The 21,989-nt window shown below is 37.4% G+C and overlaps 1 protein-coding gene across 1 annotated transcript in view; it reads left to right on the top strand.

Annotated features, from left to right (window-relative positions):
* The window catches only part of ECPAS (Ecm29 proteasome adaptor and scaffold), a 73,046-nt gene that overhangs the window by 6,636 nt on the left and 44,421 nt on the right, over nt 1-21,989 (top strand). The window contains exons 2-11 of the mRNA XM_007449777.1: nt 2,081-2,197; nt 3,047-3,165; nt 4,322-4,471; nt 7,409-7,577; nt 10,403-10,542; nt 13,523-13,604; nt 16,812-16,931; nt 18,845-18,930; nt 19,160-19,238; nt 21,349-21,398. Of these exons, the coding sequence (XP_007449839.1) occupies nt 2,084-2,197; nt 3,047-3,165; nt 4,322-4,471; nt 7,409-7,577; nt 10,403-10,542; nt 13,523-13,604; nt 16,812-16,931; nt 18,845-18,930; nt 19,160-19,238; nt 21,349-21,398 (1,109 nt within the window). The 5' untranslated portion in view covers nt 2,081-2,083. The remainder of the gene's footprint in view (nt 1-2,080; nt 2,198-3,046; nt 3,166-4,321; nt 4,472-7,408; nt 7,578-10,402; nt 10,543-13,522; nt 13,605-16,811; nt 16,932-18,844; nt 18,931-19,159; nt 19,239-21,348; nt 21,399-21,989) is intronic.

Genomic DNA, 21,989 nt, shown 5'->3' on the forward strand with positions numbered 1-21,989 from the left:
GTTCAGCAGATTTCTTAATTTTTATGGGGTTATAGAGGATTGCAGGCAGTGGATAACCAAAGATAGGAAATGAGTCAATATTTAAGGTGAAATATTGCTAGAAGAAAATTAAGTAGTTAATCTACTTAAAATTTAAAAAATTGTCATAAAAAAGAAAGTATGTAATTGTGGGCATGATTGTCTACCACCATCAATAATGATTTTGCATAGGATCCTTCGAGGAATCAGCCTAGCTTAGATCATCAGAAGAGGGCTGTTTCCTTTAGCCTGGCTCCTCCTGATTTTTTCCCCTGTCATCCAGCTGAATCACAGGTCTGGACAGGCAGGAGGTTGGGTGAGGTATGTGTGGTAATGCAAGTTTCTGGGTCTTTGTAATGCTTGAGGGCTCCCGAGGGTGTCTCACAGTGACAGACACTTTAGCTGAATTAAGCTCAACTGTCAGTGTCTGATAAGGTTAAAAATATGGATTCTGGAGTCAGATCTTGACTGTGCCACTTGCTGGCTCAGTAACTTGCTGGACAAGTTAACTTCACTTCCTGACCCTCTGCTTCCTCACAGGGTAAAATGGGAATGACAGTAGTACCTCTCCAGTTGTTGTGAGAATCAGATGAGATAAGGAATGCAGAGAGCTGTCCTGTGTGGAAACTGCTCAATAAATGTCAGCTATTTTACGATTATTCTTATCACTCATTTAACAAACATTGATTTTTAGATTTGTTGTTATTTTAAAAATTCACTTATTTCATGATTGCTGTAGATAACTTTGAACTTTTGCTGTTGCTGTGAACATCCGTACAGCTCTCCTTAATACTTGCTTTGAAGCTAGATCTCAAATTTCAGAAGTGATGGAGAATAGTGTAAGCCTGGCCCTCTGGAATAGTCACTTTAAATTCTTCAGTCTTTAGGTGAGGCTTTCTAAAAATCCTATATCTCAATGCTGCTTTCTTAGCAAGATAATCCCACTTTCATTGTAAGCATGGGGTCATTTGATGTAAACCTCTGTAGCTTCCTTTCCACCCATGGGTATTGTTGACTTGTTGACCTCTATTTCTGTCTTTTCCCACTTAAAGGAGAGGAAGCTTGATATTACTTACTTAAATAAAACTTTTTAGTAGAACCAGATGATCTTCAAAATAAAGTAAAAATTTCTCAGCATTTTACCCAAATCCTTTTGTAATCTAGGTCCTGCTTTTATCTCTTACCACTCTGTGTTTCAGTCAGATGCAGCGCACCATGTTCTTTTAGACCTCTTATACCTTCTTGTAACTGATCTGCTTGGAATTTCATCTGCTCTTTGGGACTTAGTTACCTGTCAGTTCCTCCCAGAAGTCCTCCTTGATCTTAGTAGATAACTTTTTCTTCCTGAAAGTCTCAGTACCTTGTATATTTCTCTTGCTGTAGTGTTCATGTTGTATTTTAGTTAGTTTGGGCTGCTATAACAGTATACCACAGACTGGATGACATAAACAGCATTTGTTTCTCACAGTGTTGGAGGCTGGAAGTCCAAGGTCAGAGTGCCAGCATGGTCAGGCTCTTCGTCGGGAACTTTTCATGGTGTACGGAGGGCTGTCTTCTTGCTTTATCCTCAGACGGCAGGGAGAGGAAGAACTCTGATACCTTCATCCCCTTAGAAGGGCACCCATCCCATCGTGGGCCCCCCCTTTGCGATCTCCTCCAAACCTGTTTACCTCCCAAAACCGTCACAGTGGGGTTTAGGGCTTTAAAACGTGAATTTTGGGAGACACAGACATTCAGTCTGTAGCATGGTGTGTTGCTATTGTTTGTTCACAGGTCTTCTGGGAGACTGTGCCTCAGTGTAGGCCCATCTGGAATCTCAAGTTTAATTAACTAAAGGACATTGTAAAAATAAATTCACTACTAAAAATCTGGTGCATGGATTCTTGGGGATAGCATTTTGGAACAAGATTCTAATATTGTATACTCCCTTTCTGGGATGTCAAATTTACCTCCTTTAAGAGAACAAAGTAGCTACCATTCATTAAAATAAGTAATATCTGAGAAATGAATTCTTTTTTAAGATATGATCAATAATTTCAGTTCATATCTTCCTGTATTTTAGGTAATGGAACTGTTGGTCCATCTGAATAAGCGTATAAAAAGCCGCCCCAAGATACAGCTCCCAGTAGAGACACTCTTGGTTCAGTACCAGGACCCTGCTGCAGTTTCCTTTGTCACAGTGAGTGTTATCTTGGAATATTTTCTGACTTACAGTAAGTTTTATTTCATAACATTTATTAGATGTCGTCAGTATATTGGCCAGCCTAGAATTTCACCTTAGACTAAATGAAACGTGAGGTGTTTTTCTTCAAAAGGACACACTGTTTTTCCACTGAGTATTGATCTGGAGGAAATGGTAGGAACAGGATAATGTACGGCCGTTTACACAGGGCAAAGGAATGTTGGTGTAATGACTTGTCAGGTATGTTGATTTACAAAAGAATGATTGATTCTTAGTAAAAGATTATGAGAGGTCAGTCTGAATTAGAAAGAGAAGGTTATTTTAGTAACTGACCAGTTGGGAAATGGCAGCCTAGGATTTAACATGGGGTCTCCTCTTAGCTTGAAAGGATTAATGTAACAAACTGGGAGAGCTGGTACTGATGTGTAGTATGTAGGTTTAGGTAGGTCAAATGATTACTTTTTTCTTTTCAGTGAAAAGTAATTGCACATATGAGTACTTTATTTTCTCCCCAGCTTTATTGAGGCATAACTGACAAATAGAATTGTCTATATTTAAAGTGTACAGTGTGATGATTTGATATACGTATAAGTGCTTTAGACTAGATCATGCTCTCTCATATGAAGCCCATCTTAAAATTAAAAGTAAGCATTTTGAGTAAGTGGGGCTAGAGTTCTTCCTGAGATGTACTAGTTGGTGAAGCTATAACAAACAGGTGATAAACATGAGGAAGGAGGATTCAATTTCTTTGTTATAACAAAGCTGCCTAGGTTATTAGTCATGTGTTTTTGTTGAAATCCTAGAGTATTTCTTTCATACTTACTTGACTTTCTCTTGTTGCATTAGAATTTTACTATAATTTATGTTAAGATGGGCTATCCTCGCCTACCAGTGGAAAAACAATGTGAGCTGGCTCCTACACTTCTTACTGCCATGGAAGGGAAGCCTCAGCCCCAGCAGGACAGGTATGCTTTCCTCAGTTACCTTATTGCCCACCTGTGAGAGTCAACAGCTGCCATTCAAAAATAGATCCACACATTTGGTTTCACTTGGGCAAATACAAAGGCTTGAGTTGAGCTCTTTGAGTTGACAGTTCTGTGTTACCTCAACATTACAGTTTTGTTAATTTTATAAATTATAAAATTTCTTGTGAGCATATCAAAAAATGTGTAGAACTAACATTTTTCTCAATCTAAATGCATTTTTATTTCGGTTAGTTATTTTGAAGCAACTGATTTTCTGTGATTGCAAAAATTTGAGATCTAATATGCTTTTCATCAGACATTTCTTTCTTGGAGGATATAAAGTTTCAGAGCAGTTTTCTTAAGGAACTGATTACTCGTTTGTATTAATATGGGAATTGGAGAGGTGAAAAGAAATATCATCCTTAGTTTCTAGGCTTAGCTCAAAACTTCTGTATCCTAAGCCCTGTTGTGGTGACAACCATGAAAAGAAGTTGTGGAGGAAAGATGGATTTAAATCATGTTTTCACTTCACTTTTTAGAGCATAAACATTTTTAAAAGATTGTAATACAGATATTTACAAGTAAAATTAATAGACATTGTAAACACTGTTTGAAATTTTCATGTTTTAATAGCAACAGGTATAGTGAAAGAAGAAAAGAATCTGTTACTTAAATTCACACAGTGGAAATTTAATATTGTATTCCAAATATTGACATGATTGATGTTTAATTTCTTTAGATTTAGAATGACTTTATTTTTAATTAAATGTGGAAAGGAAAAAAATGATTGACAGGACATGTTATAAGTTGAACTTTACCTAAGGTTTAATATTAAATCTCTTGTGGTAATAGATATTAACACTGAGCCCATATTATGTACATTTTTCTCAGGTGTTTTTGATGATGAGCCAGATTGGCTAAATGTCACTTATTACTCAATATCCTGAGCTTTTAATAAGAAAGAAATAAGAATGAAATCTAGGCCACTCACTAGATTAGGACTTTGTAAATTAGTGGTATTGAAAATGAATGGCCCTTGCTACGATTGCTACTTTTTGATATGTGATTTTATTTTTTTTTTGGTTTTGTCTGTTATTTGCATGTATAAAAAACCTTATTTTTTAAATAGTTGCAATAAATGTAATTGTTTTTTCAGCTTAATGCATCTTTTAATACCAACCCTTTTTCACATGAAATACCCTGTTGAATCATCAAAATCAGCTTCTCCGTTTAACCTTGCTGAGAAACCAAAGACTGTGCAGCTGCTTTTGGACTTCATGCTAGATGTCCTTTTGATGCCTTATGGGTAAGTAAAAAAAAATAAAAACAAAACAAAGCAAGCTTGTTCTTGATTGCTTTTACTGTGTGCAGTCAAGTACTCTTTTCAGTGATTCAACTTTCACTTGAAAATGAATGTCTCAGATTTGCTTTGCTGCAGCCCTGACCTCTTCTAAACTCCAGCGCTGCTGCTTACTGACCTTATGGGTGTGGAGCTGCTGCTGTGCTTTCAGACTTGCCCCGTCCAAGCTGAAATCAGGCTTCCCAGTAAACATAGTTTCTCTTCTTTAACTACCATCAGTGCTGTGATGATTCTCTTAGCCTTGTAGGCGCTCAGTTATAAATTGCCTCTAGCTTTCTCTTCCTCGTTGCTGCAGTATCAGTTCCATAAGACTTCCTTCCTCCTCCTCCTTGTGTCCTGGAACCATTCCCACTGCTGCCATCTAGTTTTGGCTCTTTTCAACTCTTTTCATGACTTTCTCACCAGCTGCTCTTCTTCAGAACTTTCTACTCTGCCACAGAGTTTCCTGATTTTTAAAACACAGATTTTATCAGTGACCCCTTAAAATCCCTGGGCTGTTATTTTCCAGTCATTACATGCACTTACGCATTTCATGTACTCTGTATCTGCTTGCCTGTCTACATTTTAAGAGAAGACAGTTTTCTCTGCTTAGAATGCTTCCCCATCAAGAAAGAAAGAAGGAAAGAAAGAAAACAACAGAAAACGACAGCCAGGAAAACCACTTTGAAAAAGCCTCACAAACTAGCTTAGAGGCCAGTTCTCTTGTCTCTGACTAAATCCCTGCCCTAGGCACAGGACTCTTCCTTGTCCTCATAAGGCTAAGCACCCATTTGAAGTGCCACTTTGTGCTTTTATTGCGTTGTTGGCTTATCCCATCCTAATAGATTGGGAGCTCTTTGAAGTCAGGAGCTGTTTACTCTAGCTCTGGTTCCTGGCGTAGCGCCCACGTTGTCATCTGCTTCCAGCCTGCTCCTTTTCTGGGTTGTCCTGCTGCCAGAGAGATTCTTCTAACGTATTGCTTTCATTACATTTCTTCCCTGACCAAAAAGGCAGTATACACTATGAGCGTGGCATGGGGGGCTCCACATCACCTGTCCCTCCATCCACACGACAGTTCATGCTGTACGATTTCCTCTCCTGTTTCCTCTCCTCCCACTCCTCTAGTTTGGCGGCTTTATTTTCTGGACCTTCCGCTACCTCTGTCACATCATTTCTTACTTCCCTGCAGTTTCTTTGTCATCTGATAACATATCATATGCTGTTGCACTTGTTGTGTTGTTATTGTCTCAGCTGGCTCCAGATGGCAGACCCTGAGTCTTACACCTCCTGCTGTTCCTCTGTCTTGTGTTTAGGATGGTGTTTTGCACGATGTTAGCTGTTCAGTAGTTATTAATTGATTTACTTACTGCTGCCAGTCTTGCTATAACTGAGAAATAAATGAAAACCTCCTTTTATAGTTGTTGAATCAGGAGGCAGCCAGAACTGGCAGGCAGGTGATGATGGCTTTGGTAATTTAACTTTGAAATCCAAATTTAACTTAGGCACACAATGTACCCAAGCCAGTAGTTCCTCAACTTTTTCTTACCAGTGAGAATTTGCCTTGTTTGTATAAAAATATTAAAACGATTCTTTCACAGGTTTTTTTTAAAAAAAAATTAGATGAATTTAGGGATGGAACAAATATGGTATATAGTAATGTGGAAAAATTTACTGTGCCATTAGGCTTCAGGTGTTTTCTTTAATTTTTATTATAACGGGTATTTTATTTTAATATCCAGTCTGGTAATTTGTCAGCATAGAATTTTAGAGTTCAGAGGGACTTGAATTAATATTCATGTCAAAATTTTCATTTTGTAGATGAGGAATGCTAGTTTAATGGTTCACAATGAATTTATCAGAAATCTTATTTTTAATCTATAGAAGCTAAAAAAGAAATGGGATGATAAATTAATAACTAGCTGCAAAGCTGTATGCTTTGAACATATAATGGAAAAAGCTGGTCCTTATTATGATTTTTTTCCTCTTTGGATCCTTTTGAATTTTTTCATTTTTGGGGTGTATGTGCTTGTATGGTAAGTGGTTTCGAGGTTTCAGTGAGTTTTCTTTTTCTATTTTTAAAAAATAAATTTATTTTATTTATTTATTTTTGGCTCCGTTGGGTCTTTGTTGCTGCGTACGGGCTTTCTCTAGTTGCTGTGAGCGGGGACTACTCTTTGCAGTGCGCGGGCTTCTCATTGCTGTGGCTTCTCTTGTTGTGGAGCACAGGCTCTAGGCGCGTGGGCTTCAGTAGTTGTGGCACGCGGGCTCAGTAGTTGTGGCTCTTGGGCTCTAGAGTGCAGGCTCAGTAGTTGTGATGCATGGGCTTAGTTGCTCCGTGGCATGTGGGATCCTCCCGGACCAGGGCTCGGACCGGTGTCCCCTGCATTGGCAGGTGTGTTCTTAACCACTGCGCCACCAGGGAAGCCCTCAGTGGGTTTTCTAATGCAGAAATATAAGGAGTTCAAGGAGAATTGAACAGAAATGGGAATGACTATAAATATTCTCTGCTTTGGGTATAAAACAGTAGTTCCCCCTCCACTCCATTACAGTCAGTAAACCTTTGTATTTGTCAACTAAAAACTTAAAATGTAGTGGGTCCATAGTGGCTTTTAGAACAATTATTTATAGATTGAGAGTGAAGAGAATATTTATATTCATTGTTGGTAACTGTTACAGTTCATTTGTAACCAGGTTGAACAGATGTACTCTAATGGTTAATTTGCTGAAGATGTAGATACCTTTTTTAGATAGTTCTAAAATTTTTCTTTATGATAAAATTTTAATTTCAAGTGTTTATTCTTCTAACAACATTCTGTGGGAGGAAAGTATATAACTGAATGTGCTATATATATGCATGTGTTTGTATGTGTTTATAGAGAGGTTAAATTCCTGTTTCCTTTCCAGATATGTGTTAAATGAATCCCAGAGTCGCCAGAATTCATCTTCAGCACAGGGTTCTTCTTCAAATAGTGGGGGAGGTTCTGGAATACCACAGCCTCCCCCAGGAATGAGCTTTTATGCAGCTAAACGAGTTATTGGAGATAACCCATGGACACCTGAACAGTTGGAACAGGTATCACACACTGCTTGTTCATACGGAGCTTAACCCTGCACACTTGCCCCTTTGAAGTCCGTGGAAGCATGTGTTACATAATTCCAGCGTATTCAGGCTCTGTAATGAGATACGATTGATGTAATGTGTTCTCGTCATCATGTCATTTATTGGTTAAAGCCCCAGGGAAAGGGAGGAGTGGGAAATGCTGTTTAGCTTTTCTAATACTGCTTACATATTTCAAGTATAAAATACAGCCCATTTGTAAATTGAGTAACTTTCATTTTAGTTTTTAATTACAGGTTTAATAATTATCTAGCTGCTTTGGTGCAGTTGAAATACAATTTATCTTATATTATTCAGCTTTTTAGGGCTGTACGTTTTGTGTAAAGTGAGGAACAAGTGACCATATGGGGGAAAAGCATGACGCCCTTTTATATTTCTTCCTGGGAATTGAAAAATTGGCATTAAGAATTTTATTCTGGATTTAAACAGGACACAGATGTTCTCTGAGCAGCTTTTAAAAAAGACTGGTGCTCTACAGAGAAGGTGCCTCACTGTGTCTGTGTCATCAGGCACCTCAGGGAAGAACAGATGAGATCAGTATGTAATTATTTTGGAATTCAAGCAACATGGGTTAGTCTTCCAATCCTTCCTTTATCTCTCCATGGCAGTCTAAATGATTTGATCCTTTTCTTTCTGGCAGTGTAAGTGATCACTGATCAAAACAGTGTTCCCAGGAAAGGGAAAAAGGCAAGTGGGCATTCTTGCCACTCAACAAATTTATAGAATGATTTGTTCAGCAAGGGCTCTATTTGATTAGATTAACATCTTCGTGTTTTATAGATCTTTTTTCTTCTTAAACCATGATGTAAGTAAGAGAGAAGGGTAAATAGTAACAGAAGCTACTCTTTATTGAGTGTGATCTATGTGACAGGCACTATACTGAGTACTTTGAATACATTATCTCATTTAATCCTCACAGCAGCCTGAGAAGGTATAGAAATTTAGTTCCATTTTGTAAAAGGAATTGAGGTTTTGAGATTCACCACAGTCTCACTCCTAGTAGTAGGCTTTGAATCTAGGTCTGTCTGAGGGCTAAAGCTATAAGTGCTGGAGATTCATTGTTAACATTATAAATTGTAACCTTACGTTGGTCGTTATTTGCTGATTTCTGAGGGCTTCTGTATGCCTTTTGTCAATTTCATGATCTAGTGTTGAACAGTTTAGTTTCAAGGATGACAGCTGTTTTCCTCTAATTTTTAAATATCTCTTTCGTTTTTTACATTTTTTTCTTTCAGATAAGACAGCTTTTATTTTTTTCAAATGATAAAGTTAGTGATAATGTAAATGTTCAAGTGATATAGAACATTATAACGAGAAATAAAAAATTACCCGGAATCCTGCCACCCTAGTTTGTCAGTCACCTACAGCCTGCTCTGTGTACATGTGTGTGTACACAAATATAATTTTACACAATACATTTTTACGTATCACATGACACACTATTTGAACTTCATTTTTTTCATTTAATAGTATATCAGGTTTTTAAATAATGTCCTTTTTAATGTCTGTATTAAATGTAATTATGTGTAAACCACATATTTTTTAAACTAGTCTCCTATTGCTGGACATGAGTATTGTTCTCAGTTTCCTTTGCACACTTTTTTTTTTTTTTTTTTGGTGGTACGCGGGCCTCTCACTGTTGTGGCCTCTCCCGCTGTGGAGCACAGGCTCCGGACGCGCAGGCTCAGCGGCCACGGCTCACGGGCCCAGCCGCTCCGCGGCATGTGGGATCTTCCCAGACCGGGGCGCGAACCCGTGTCCCCTGCATTGGCAGGGGGACTCTCAACTACTGCGCCACCAGGGAAACCCCTCCTTTGCACACTTTTTTGTGTATACCTTTGTGTAGTTGACTTCCATAACTGTGGGTGCAGTAAATGCTTGCATCTTCTCTGTTGTAACTCTTGTTGCAGGTCAGTTGTGTTGAACATGGGGAGGGAAGGCAGGCATTTTTATGATCCTTTTTAATTGCATCCTTTGTCATTTAGTTACTGTAAACTTTATCAGTCCTAATTCATATACATGAGAACTATCATGTAACTGATTCTTAAAGTTTCATTTTCAGGTATATTTATCCTAAATAGAGTTATTTGTATTGAAATTTATAGCTTCTTCACATTGCATGAAGTTCTAAGCAGAATCTCTCTTCAGTCTGTGTTTCATTTTAGCCAGTTAGATTGAATACTGTTCGATTAGAATTTCACTTGCATTTGCAATTCTTGCATATGTTTGAAATCATGTTTTTTTCAGTATGTAAGAATATTGAGGACAGAGTTAGTATGTTAACAATAGATTAGAACTTCATGGAGTGTGAGTTTAGTTCTTTTTGAACGGTCAAAATAATCCATGGAGTACTTCTGATGTACCCCACTTCTACCTGGAGGCTCCAGATCTGGACTTCAGTTCAAGGCTTCATCATTTTAGAGGGGCTGTTAACCTAAGTAGGAAGGCTTTGTATCATAATGGCCTTGGAGTCCGAGACTTGGGTTTGGATTGGGCCTTCATCGTTTACTGTGTCTTAATCTCTTCAGCCTTGCCTCAGTTTTCCTTATCAGAAAAAGAGGTATAATGGTACTCATCTCACAGATTGTGAGGGTTAAATGAAATCATGAATATATATAGTTTAGTATAGTCCCAGGCACATTGTAAGCCTAAATAGGAGTGGCTACTATTGTTTTATTAATCTTTGGTTTATGAGCATACTGATATGTGAAACAGATGTTTTAGGTTGGTGGTCTTTGTTTCTCTGATAAGTGGTTTTCCTTCCCTTCATTTGTCTACAGTGCAAATTGGGTATAGTGAAATTCATAGAAGCTGAGCAGGTACCTGAGCTCGAAGCTGTTCTCCACCTGGTGATTGCTTCTAGTGACACACGCCACAGTGTAGCCACAGCGGCGGACCTGGAGTTGAAAAGCAAGCAAAGGTAAACTGCTTCCCTTTTAAACTTTCGAAATTAAAAAGAGGCTAGATTTCTCAAAGCTTGCTTAGCACATATTTGTTCATTTTGGGTTTTGTGTAGTGAGACATTCAGTTTATGAGATTGTGAAATATACCTAATTTGTATGAAAGACAGTTTGCTAAAGAGCAGAATTCTGTATAAGACAAAGAAGAAAAGCTGTTTGGAGAGGTAGTTTAAAATTGGAATGGGTTAGGATTATAACCGTAAGAATTGAAACCTTTGTCTATAGGTAAGTGAACTTAAAGAACTGATGTTAAGAAAAGTGTCAAAACCCAGAAGTTATTCATTTTTGATTCTGCCTCTATCTCAGATTATTTGAGATGGCTTTTAATAAAGGATATGTAGGTGTTATGGTTAATATGATGAAAATCAGGTCCCGTGAAAAGAGGTGTTGAATAGATCTTAATTTACACAGGAGGAAGTACATATAGTAAATAGGCTGATAGAAAATACCGCGTTTAAGAAGTCAAATCATGCACAAAAAAACAGTGGTATGCCAGTTTGTACCCATTGGTAAATAAAATTGTGCAACATTTGATTACTCCATTTAAGTTTCTGTTCAAACTGCTATTCTTATACCCTGTTGATTGACATTATAAATTGAAATAATTTTTGGAAAGCAGTTTGTAGTAGGTAGTGAATCATAAAAATATTTACAATCTTCTATCTGAATCTTTTGGGAGTTTATCCTAAGAGAATCATTCAAAGAAGAAAAATATTATATTTAGAAAAATGTTACAGGTTCATTCATTATACCATTTCCTGTAGTTGTTCAAAAGAAAGGAAACAAAATCAGATTTCCACAATAGGTAAATAAATAAACTATGTGACCTATATGGAATATTATATATCTGCCCAAATAATTATAAAAATAATAAAGCAACATGTAAATTGCCTCCAAGTAATGGCAAATGAATAAAGCATAATACAAAATGATATATGTACTGATTTTAATAAATGACATGTGCAAAGACTGGAGAATACATGAATAATTGAAGATACTTCATTAAAAAAATCAGATTATGGAATAGTTCTTTTTTGAATTTAATGCTAAATGTAGTTAACAAAATGGGATATCTCTAGGTCCATCCACGTTGTTGCAAATGGCATTATTTCATTCTTTTTTTATGGCTGAGTAATATTCCATTGTATATATGTACCACATCTTCTTTATCCATTCATCTGTTGATGGCCATTTATTTAGGTTGTTTTCATATCTTGGCTATTGTGAATAGTGCTGTTGTGAACATAGGGGTGCATATATCTTTCTGTATTATTGTTTTGTTGGGATATATGCCCAGCAGTGGGATTGCTGGATCTCACTGGAAACTCTCTTTTTATTTTTTTGAGGAACCTCCATTCTGTTTTCCAAAAAATCTTCCTTTAAAACTTCTCATTGTGTTTGAACTGACTCCATTCTTTACACCATACAGTAGATTGGATTGTTGGAACTATAAATGTGGTGCTGAAGTATTCTAATTAGTTTTGGGTTTGTCTATTAAAACAATTGTATCTTCCCAAAAATAGCGTAGCATTGTTAAGAGGTAAAAAGTGAGTTGAGAACAATATGTAGATATCCCATTTTGTTAAATAAAAGTATCTCTTCAAGTGATACGTCTGTTTCTTTGTCTACCTGCCATGCCCATCCAACTATTTTACATGCATAGGAAAGAAGTCTAGAAAAATATACACCAAAGTTAGTGGTTACTGAAAAGGAATAGAGAGGGTTATGGTGCAGAATATAAGGAATTTTCTTTTCTGTGTTATTCATTTCTGAATTTTCACAAGCATGTAATCAGAAAACTAAAACTAGAAACTAAAACTCCAAGTAATGGCAAGAGGAAAAGTAGAAGAAACAGTGAAAATTATCCTTATTAGTTAATCACTATTAAGTTTTTAGTTTGTTTTACTAAAGTGTGTGTGTGTTTTGTCAAAAATCTCTAAACCTGAAGTATTTATAGGAAGGAAGCAAAGATGGAGCTTGAGGATTAGTTAGTAGCGATCAGCTGGGGAAAGATATAGGTAAATAATAAGTAGAATTATAGAATGTCTTTGAGGCTAGTGGAATCGTGGATATCCAAACAAGAGGTGGATTGATAAGCTATGAAAGAAGAGGTGGATTAGAAAAACAGTCAAAGCAGCATGATAAATTATGTTTTCACAAATACAACATAGTTTGAAAGCAGAATCTATGTCAAAAGAGAATAGAGTATGGTTAAATCTCACTAATTAAGTGAAATGCAGGATTGCATTATTGCTGGGTTTATAAAATGACTGGCAGGGGCTGCTGCAGAGGGTGGGTGCCCATCAATAGTAAGTCACCTTATTGTGGTCCCCAATTAGGAATAAGTCTTAGTGACTAATGGCAGCAGGACTGCTCTGTAGAATTAGGTGCTAAAATTGCAAGTGGGTGCTGGGAGATAAGAGGGGGGATACTGGGGATCACAGTGACATGGTATTTGAGAAATGCCATGGGTTGCAAGCTTCCTAGGGTTGTGGCTTTAATGGGTAAAATGTTTTTTTGTCACTTTCTGTATCACTTTTGAATTTCCAAGTGGTTGAACAGAAGAATCATGCCTCAGGGCTCTTTGAACAAAGTGTAGTATGGCTCTGCTGTGTTGGAACTGCTCCGTGGCATTGGCCCTGAGAGTGGAAGACAGTCCATATTTCTTGAGTAGTACCAAATTGGGCCACTGGATACACTGATCTATCTTACGTTGAATCATGGTGGGATAAGTGACTTTTTTTTTCTGTTTGAAAACTAACTTTGATAGAAGTTAATTCCTTTCCTTCTCTTCTTTAATGGGCAGTGTCAGTTGCCCATTTCATTTGTGTATTATAATATTTTTCTTTGGTAACACATATTGAGGCTATGATTTTTTGAAATTATTGGAGTGGGAGAAAAAAAAATAATTTTAACAAGCTTTGTTGAAACCTTCTGTAGCTTGATTGACTGGAATAATCCTGCCATCATTAATAAGATGTACAAGGTATACCTTGGAGATATACCACTGAAGACAAAAGAGGTAGGTTTTATTTTGTTTACTCTCACATCATCATAAAAAGCATTTTATTGACATGGCTGTATGTATTTGAACATTTTTCCAGGTTATTTTGGTTTAAGCTGAACCTATGCTGTGGGAAATATTGATACTAGTTTTTTTTTTTTTTTTGCGTTACGTGGGCCTCTCACTGTTGTGGCCTCTCCCGTTGCGGAGCACAGGCTCTGGACGCGCAGGCTCAGCAGCCACGGCTCACGGGCCCAGCCCCTCCGCGGCATGTGGGATCTTCCTAGACCGGGGCACGAACCCGTGTCCCCTGCATCGGCAGCCGGACCCTCAACCACTGCGCCACCAGGGAAGCCCTTGATACTAGTTTTAAGCCATACTAGTCTAGGTGGATTAAAATCTCCTGGTAACTTTGTTTACCTGATCTGGTGTTTTCAATTCAGGTGATTAAATAACGATTGTCCAGATTATGCCTCAGTGAACTTTTTCTGTAAATATTTTAGGCTTTATTGGATATATCGTTCTGAGGCTGCAGCTGCTCAGCTCTGCTGTAGCATGAAAGCAGCCATAGGCAGAACAGAACTGAATGAGCATGGCCGTGTGCCAGTAAGGCTTTATCATTGTAGAAATTTGAATTTCATATTGTTTTCATGAAATATACTTTTACAAAATATTGTTTTGATTTTTAAAAAATCATTTAACTACTGTTAACTACTACTCTTAACTCACAGACCTTACTAAGATAGATGGAAGGCCAGATTTGGCCCATGGGCTGTAGTTTGTTGACCCGTGGTCTAGAATCTAGAACAATAGGTGGGTTCTTCTGAATTCTGGAAATAAGATGTTTGCTTAATAACATAAGTTCTGTTTAGTTAACTGTGTTTAAAAGTGTTCCAAGTAGAAACCTAGACATACAAGATTATTTGTTTGCTTTCTAAACCATTAATAGTTGTTTAAAAAATCATATTAGCTCCAGGGAAAACTGGACAGCTACACGTAAAAGAATGAAATTAGAACACTTCCTAACACCATACACAAAAATAAACTCAAAATGGATCAAAGACCTAAATGTAAGGCCAGACACTATAAAGCTCTTAGAGGAAAACATAGGTAGAACACTCTATGACATAAATCACAGCAAGATCCTTTTTGACCCACCTCCTAGAGAAATGGAAATAAAATAAAAAATAAACGAATAGGACCTAATGAAACTTAAAAGCTTTTGCACAGCAAAGGAAACCATAAACAAGACAAAAAGATAACCCTCAGAATGAGAGAAAAAATTTGCAAATGAAGCAACTGACAAAGGATTAATCTCCAAAATATACAAGCAGCTCATGCAGCTCAATATCAAAAAAACAAACAACCCAATCCACAAATGGGCGGAAGACCTAAATAGACATTTCTCCAAAGTAGACATACAGATTGCCAACAAACACATGAAAGAATGCTCAACATCATTAATCATTAGAGAAATGCAAAAACTACAATGAGGTATCACCTCACACCGGTCAGAATGGCCATCATCAAAAAATCTACAAACAGTAAATGCTGGAGAGGGTGTGGAGAAAAGGGAACCCTCTTGCACTGTTGGTGGGAATGTAAACTGATATACAGCCACTGGAAAACAATATGGAGGTTCCTTAAAAAACTAAGAACTGGGCTTCCCTGGTGGTGCAGGGGTTAAGAATCCACCTGCCAATGCAGGGGACACGGGTTCGAGCCCTGGTCCAGGAAGATCCTGCATGCTGTGGAGCAGCTAAGCCTGTGCACCACAACTACTGAGCCTGTGCTCTAGAGCCCATGAGCCATAACTACTGAAGCCTGCCTGCCTAGAGCCCATTCTCCGCAAGAAGAGAAGCCAGCACAATGAGAAGCCCTCGCGCTGCAATGAAGAGTAGCCCCCGCTCGCCGCAACTAGAGAAAGCCCATGCGCAGCACCGAAGACCCAACACAGCCAAAAATAAATGAATAAAAATAAATAAATTTATTTAAAAAAAAGAGTAGAGAGGCAAACTCTAGTTATTGAGATGGGTATTTGGCATGTATTTTCTCTTTTAAAATGAAAAAATGAGGCTTCAAGAAAGCAGTTAACATGCTTTATTGGCAAAGATGAAAGTTGAACTTTTAAGCAGAAGCTAGAATTTTGGGAAATTTGTATTCATCACGATGAGCTTGACAGCTTGTCAGTGCTTACAGACTTTTCTGATGAGATTGGTCATGATATTAATGTGACTTTTTTGTGTATGCGTTTCTGTTTTATAATGAAATATTTGCTTAACTCGGTGAGCCAGTATTTTCCAAATGACCAGTGATGTTACAGAAGCATACAGGGTAAGGGAGCCATTCAGTATGCAGATAGACTGGTGGAATTTAGTAGAACAGTATGCAGATGTTCCATTGATATGGTTTCAAATCCACGTGGCAGTTAACCTTTAAAAACCTATTGCATATCAAGTTTGGGGGTGGCATCAAATATCTGTAATTACCTGAAAAGGCTGAAATCATCCCCACTTTTCCAGTCACATATCTTTGTGAAGCTGTTTTTTTTTTTAACATACTTAAAACAAAACAACATATTACAACAAATTAAATGCTGACAAAGATATAAGAATCCAGCTTTCTTTTATTAAGGTGGCCAGTGAAGAGATTTACAGAAAATGTAAAACAATGCCACTGTCTCAGTGCGGTTTTTTGTTTTGGAAAATATAGTTTTTTATTTTTCTTAAAAATACGTTATTTATGAAAGTATATAATGGGTTTAATATTATTATAATTATTATTATTATTTTTTTGCGGTACGCAGGCCTCCCACTGTTGTGGCCTCTCCTGTTGCGGAGCACAGGCTCCGGACGCGCAGGCTCAGTGGTCACGGCTCACGGGCCCAGCCGCTCCGCGGCATGTGGGATCTTCCTGGACCAGGGCACGAACCCGTGTCCCCTGCATCGGCAGGCAGACACTCAACCACTGCGCCACCAGGGAAGCCCAATTTTTAAGTGAATAAGTACTTAAAATATTTTCAGTTTTAATTTCTAGTATATTAAATATTGATAGGTATTCAGTATAAACAAAAGCTCTTTGGAAGTTTCAGTAACTTTTAAGAGTATAAAGGGATCCTGAAACAAAAGTTTGAGCGACCATTGATTTAGGTGATCTCTCATGATATTTTTTTCAATTCACAATAATTTTGAAGTGCTGAGTTATAATCACACATATTTTCAACAGGGAGCAGTTCTGAAGCCAGAGCTGAAAAGGGACCCAGTCAGTACAAGGGTTAAGTTAAAGATTGTCCCCCACCTCCTTCGTTCTAGACAAGCTGCTGAAACGTTCCCGGCTAACATTCAGGTAACTCATTCTTTCCAGAGAAAAATGGCCTGTTTACAACTTTCATGTTTGTTTAACTAGACAAAGAACTGCGTTAATGGATATTCAGGAGGTAGGTTGATATGTCTAACAAGATTAATGAGATTCTTTCTCAAGTTGAGCTGCAGAAAATACTTTTTAATTATAGCTATAATAAAATATATATTTTATCAATATATTAATATATATATTATATATAAATATATATTATATATTATAAATTTTTATTATAGAATATATGCTGTATATGGTTACCATTCACCCTAAATGTATGGTGATAATTCCTTTCAAACTAGTGCTTTTCTGGGTGGCTTTTTTCCAAAAATGGTAGCACCAGAAACTTGGTCACTTAGGTGGAAAAATGAGTCATCCTTGACTGGAATCCCTCGTGAAGGTAGTGGCCACAGCCTCTGGATACTGCTGCCTCAGTGTCTTCACCCCCGTCTGCCGAATGCTGATGTTAACGGAGATTGTCACTTCTTGTTCTCCTTGCCACAGTCGTCTTCCTTGTTGCCCTGCCTCTAGTCTTCCCCACAGCCGGTTTGTTTTCTGTGTTGCCACCAGAGTTATTTTTGCAGTTGGAAATCCTTGTACTCTGTTGGTGTGGGATATGAGCCCCTCTGGAAAAACTCTTGCCTTTTGGTCCAAGTAATGACCAGCTCAGTTTTGGAGACAGGTTCATTTGAGCATAATTTTGCCATTAGTTATTTACTTTTGATCTTAAATGAGCCTCAGGGTTTTTCCTGTTTTTCTTTAAACATTAAAAAAAAATCTGTAAAATGGATGTAGTGATAGCAGCTACCTCAAAGCAATGTTGTAAAGACTGAGTGGATTAGCAGGTAGAAGCTTTAGAGCAGGGTGGCTAGTGCTCATTCAGTTAGCAAGTTCTCAGTAAATGGTGGAAAGGCAGCAGTTATTTCCCTTCTGGTCTCGTATCTCACCATACCCTTTCCCTGTACCTTATGCTCCAACAGAGATTGTTTGCTGTTTAAGTATGCTGTTTTCATGGCTCTGTCCCCACTCCTGGCATTGTGGCCCTCCCCCCTGTAGCCTGGTAAACATCTACTCCAGTTTCAGGATTTGCTCCGGTGTGCCCCTTCCTATCTGAAATGTTCCCATTTCCTGCCTCTCATCTCTTTCAGTCCCAAAGTAAGAACACTGTCCTCTTGCTCCCTGTATGTGTGTGGTGGACGTTGGCTTTTGCCTTCGCATCTCTCCCTCTTAAGGCTTATTTGTCTAAGTGGCTGCTTCCTCCTTTTAGATGATACAACTTTTATTCCCAGTATCTGGCTCTCTGATATTTGACTGATTTCAAGTACTCTGTTCTGTGTTTCCATAAACATAAAATAATCACAGAGCTTCTTCCATTTCACTTTCCAGGCACTGTTTCCCTGACAGTGCTTTGATAATTTTGGTTCAGAAAATTTGGTTGTAGTAACACTACATTATATAATAAGCAGCTAGAAGTTTGTGGCAGAATATCCTGTAGGTGTACACTTTATTTGTAGTTATTTATGTTTTCAAAATGAGTCCACCTGTAATTAAGAAACCTAATACCCCCCAAATAATCTTCTCTGCTCACGTCCCCTGCATGAGAGTGGCAGCCCACTGCAGCGTGAACTCTGTGTTGCTTCCTAGTGGTAGCCCCACAAATTTTGCAGACTTGTAACATCTACCATTGTGTTTGTTGTTACTCCACAGACTGTTAATTGTGAAGCTACTGATTGGCTTCCTAAGGCCGTCAGCTAAAATATTTGTATGAAAGAGAACTGCATTAATTTTGAAGAACAAGGTGTAGTGCAAAAGACCTACTGTTGAATCCTTAATAGTATTTGAAGATAGTAAATTGCTATTCTTGTAAATTGGTATTCTTGGCCGTTGTTCCTTTTTCATAGGTGGTGTATGATGGACTCTTTGGTACAAATACAAATTCAAAATTAAGAACATTATCCCTGCAATTTGTGCATCACATTTGTGTAACGTAAGTTTTTTGAACTATTTATAAAGTCTTCAAGCTGTTGGAGTGATGAAGTGAGGCGAGTATATCTTACCTAGAAAGAAATCGTGTTCGCTTATCTTAAAATATTTCATATTTTAATAGATTATTTAAATTTACTTTAGTTATGTCTCTATTTTAAGTAATAATCTGAAAAGATATGTAATTATGAGATTCTTATATCTTGCTTTCTATGTGTTATTTTTTCAAAAAGCTGTCCAGAAATCAAGATTAAGCCATTAGGTCCAATGCTTTTGAATGGCCTCACCAAGCTAATCAATGAATATAAAGAAGTAAGTGACTTGTTTTTTTAAATTTTTGTTAACATTTTATTAACATTTTAACATTTGTTAACATTTTATATTTTAAAGTATTTTCTGTTATAAACTTTGCTGGTCTGTATGTTGATATAGTTAAAGTTTGCTGTTGTTCCATCATTTCTTAACATTTTTAATTGAAGTGGTGAAAATTTCAGAAATTGCCACCATCTTTTGCCCTTTTTTTTTTGAAATAAGTATTAAAAACTGATACGGATCTTGAGGTTGTCTTATCATTTCTTTAAATAACATTTTAAAAAGCTAGTACATTTTATTTTACTTTTAGGCACTGTGCAAAAATGGAATGAAAAGAATTAAATTTTACTTTATGATTTATTTCCATATAGGTCTATTTGGATTTGCTTGTTTTGAGAAACAGTGTTAATTCTTAGGGACTGAGATTTTATTGATTCAAAACTCTGTCAGACTACCAAATACACTACCAAATGTAAAATAGATAGCTAGTGGGAAGCAGCCACATAGCACAAGGAGATCAGCTCAGTGCTTTTTATCCCCTAGAGGGGTGGGAAATGGAGGGTGGGAGGGAGACGCAAGAGGGAGGAGCTATGGGGATATATGTAGACATATAGCTGATTCACTTTGTTATACAGTAGAAACTAACACACCATTGTAAAGCAATTATACTCCAATAAAGATAAAACAAACAAACAAACAAACTCTGTCAGAACATGCATTCAGTAAATTTTTGATTCCTTAAGCTAAGTGGAATGAGGATTCCTTGGATTGTAGATTTTCAAATCCTGATTTTCCTTGCTGTATCACTCCTACCATTTCTAGTATTTCAGGGGAATTTGCTAAAAAAGGTAAGGTTTCAAGAACTCTAGTTAGTATTTCTTCCTAAGTCTTAGCCAAACATGAATGTATGTTTGCAGTAGTATGGTGACCAGTATTTTGCCATTTGGATTTAGAATTGAGTTTGAATTCTAGTTTTGTTCCTTGGTGAGTTACTTAAATTCTTTGGACCTCTGTTCTTTATCAGAAAAATGAGGATAATAGTATCACTTCATTGGATTATTGTGAAGATTAAATGAGATAATTAATGTAAATTATTCAGCACAGTAAAGGCATATTCGTAGATATTATTAATGAAAAGCTATTCATTTGTTGTGCAGCTGTGCTTTGGGGCAGTGTTAGGCCTGACTCTCCTGTCTTCTTCTGTTGATTGCATAGAGCTTGCATTGTTCATAAGGCCTTGGGAAACTTTCAGATTATTATTATGGTGTAGTCAGATTCTTTGGATGGTTGGTAGAAATAAAAATGCTTTGGGGCTTCTAGGGGAGGAACTCTATATTTGAAGATAGGTTAGAGAGGCCAGATAAACTACAGGGCTGTAATCCTTTTACCTCCAGATGACACTGCATGTCTTCCCAACAGATGAGTCTGTAAGAGTGGCCATGTAGGTGTGTGAATCCTATGTTAAATGTATAAACTTCAGCTCATAGAAGTGTTACTATGTTCTAAGTAATGTCAGACTATTGGTTTTCATAAAACCACGTAAAATTCTATCTGTATCTTGAGTGGGAACCTCATTAACTCACCCGAATACTGTGATCCCTTTAATTTTTTATGGTGGAAGATATGAGAAGAAGCTGTTTCCTATGGTGCAGATTTTTAGACACTTGCTCCCCAGCTTACTACAATTTTGGGTGAGAGAGAGTGGATCCTAGCCTGTTGGGCAGGTGAATTTTCTAATAAGTTAAGCTGTTTTCCTAGTACGTTGGTGTTGAATTTTGGTCTTTGCAGGTTATATAGTATTGAAACTATCCTGAACTTAGCACCAGCTAAGAGAACCTTTTCATATATGACCCCTGCATTCTCCTTTTGGAGTAAGTTGGGGAGGTAAAGTTTTGTTCTGTTTTTCCTTCTAGTAGTGTGATGCATTCTGGGTTTGGACATTTTTATTTGTTTTGTTCAGATGCTGATATCATATAGTTAGGCAGGGTGAGACCTAGGTTTAATAAGGAGTAAAATAATGCATTTAATTGCAGCAAAAAGGTTTTGCTGTTTACTGTGTTTTTTGTTCTGTCTGCTTTTTGTTCTTTTTTTTTCCCCCCTTAATTTCAAGGACCCTAAGCTACTGTCAATGGCATATTCAGCTGTTGGAAAACTCTCCAGGTGAGTAAACTCTTTTTCAGTGAGAGATATCCTGTTGGTAAACTAAGAAAAATTGTGGCATTTAATAATGGATGGAGAATAAACTTGTTATGATTCTGAAAGGGTCATAGGTTGTTTAGAAATGTCTTCCTTGTAGAAGGATAATGAATGTGAGACATTTTAACTTACATCTGAAGATGTGTTACCATATTAAATGGCAGTCTTGAAATGAGATTTTGAACTGGATTGTGTCATAATGTGTTACAGTTTTCTTGTACCCTAGAGACGTTTGATTGACCTTAAGTGTTCTTGTTGCTACTCACTACCAGTGTTTATAATCTCTATAATCAAGAGTTTTTCTAGTGATTCTCTTTTCTGATAGCATTATATTATGATTCTGAGCGGCCCTGTTTCCAAAGTTGGATATTTTTTCTTCTGCTTAGTATGGTTTCCTGCACCCAGTTCCTCCTGGTTTCCTCTTCCTTCACTGTATTTCAGAGCAGGGAGATAGAGGAGCAGCATCCTCAGTGGTACTAGGTGCTGCTTACACCCTGGCACAGGCTCTGTGTTGGCCTGTGTAGACTAGATCTTGCTCTTCTGCACTGTGTAGGG

Source organism: Lipotes vexillifer, unplaced genomic scaffold (genome assembly GCF_000442215.2).
Source record: "Lipotes vexillifer unplaced genomic scaffold, Lipotes_vexillifer_v1.1 scaffold230, whole genome shotgun sequence".
Taxonomy (NCBI): domain Eukaryota; kingdom Metazoa; phylum Chordata; class Mammalia; order Artiodactyla; family Lipotidae; genus Lipotes; species Lipotes vexillifer.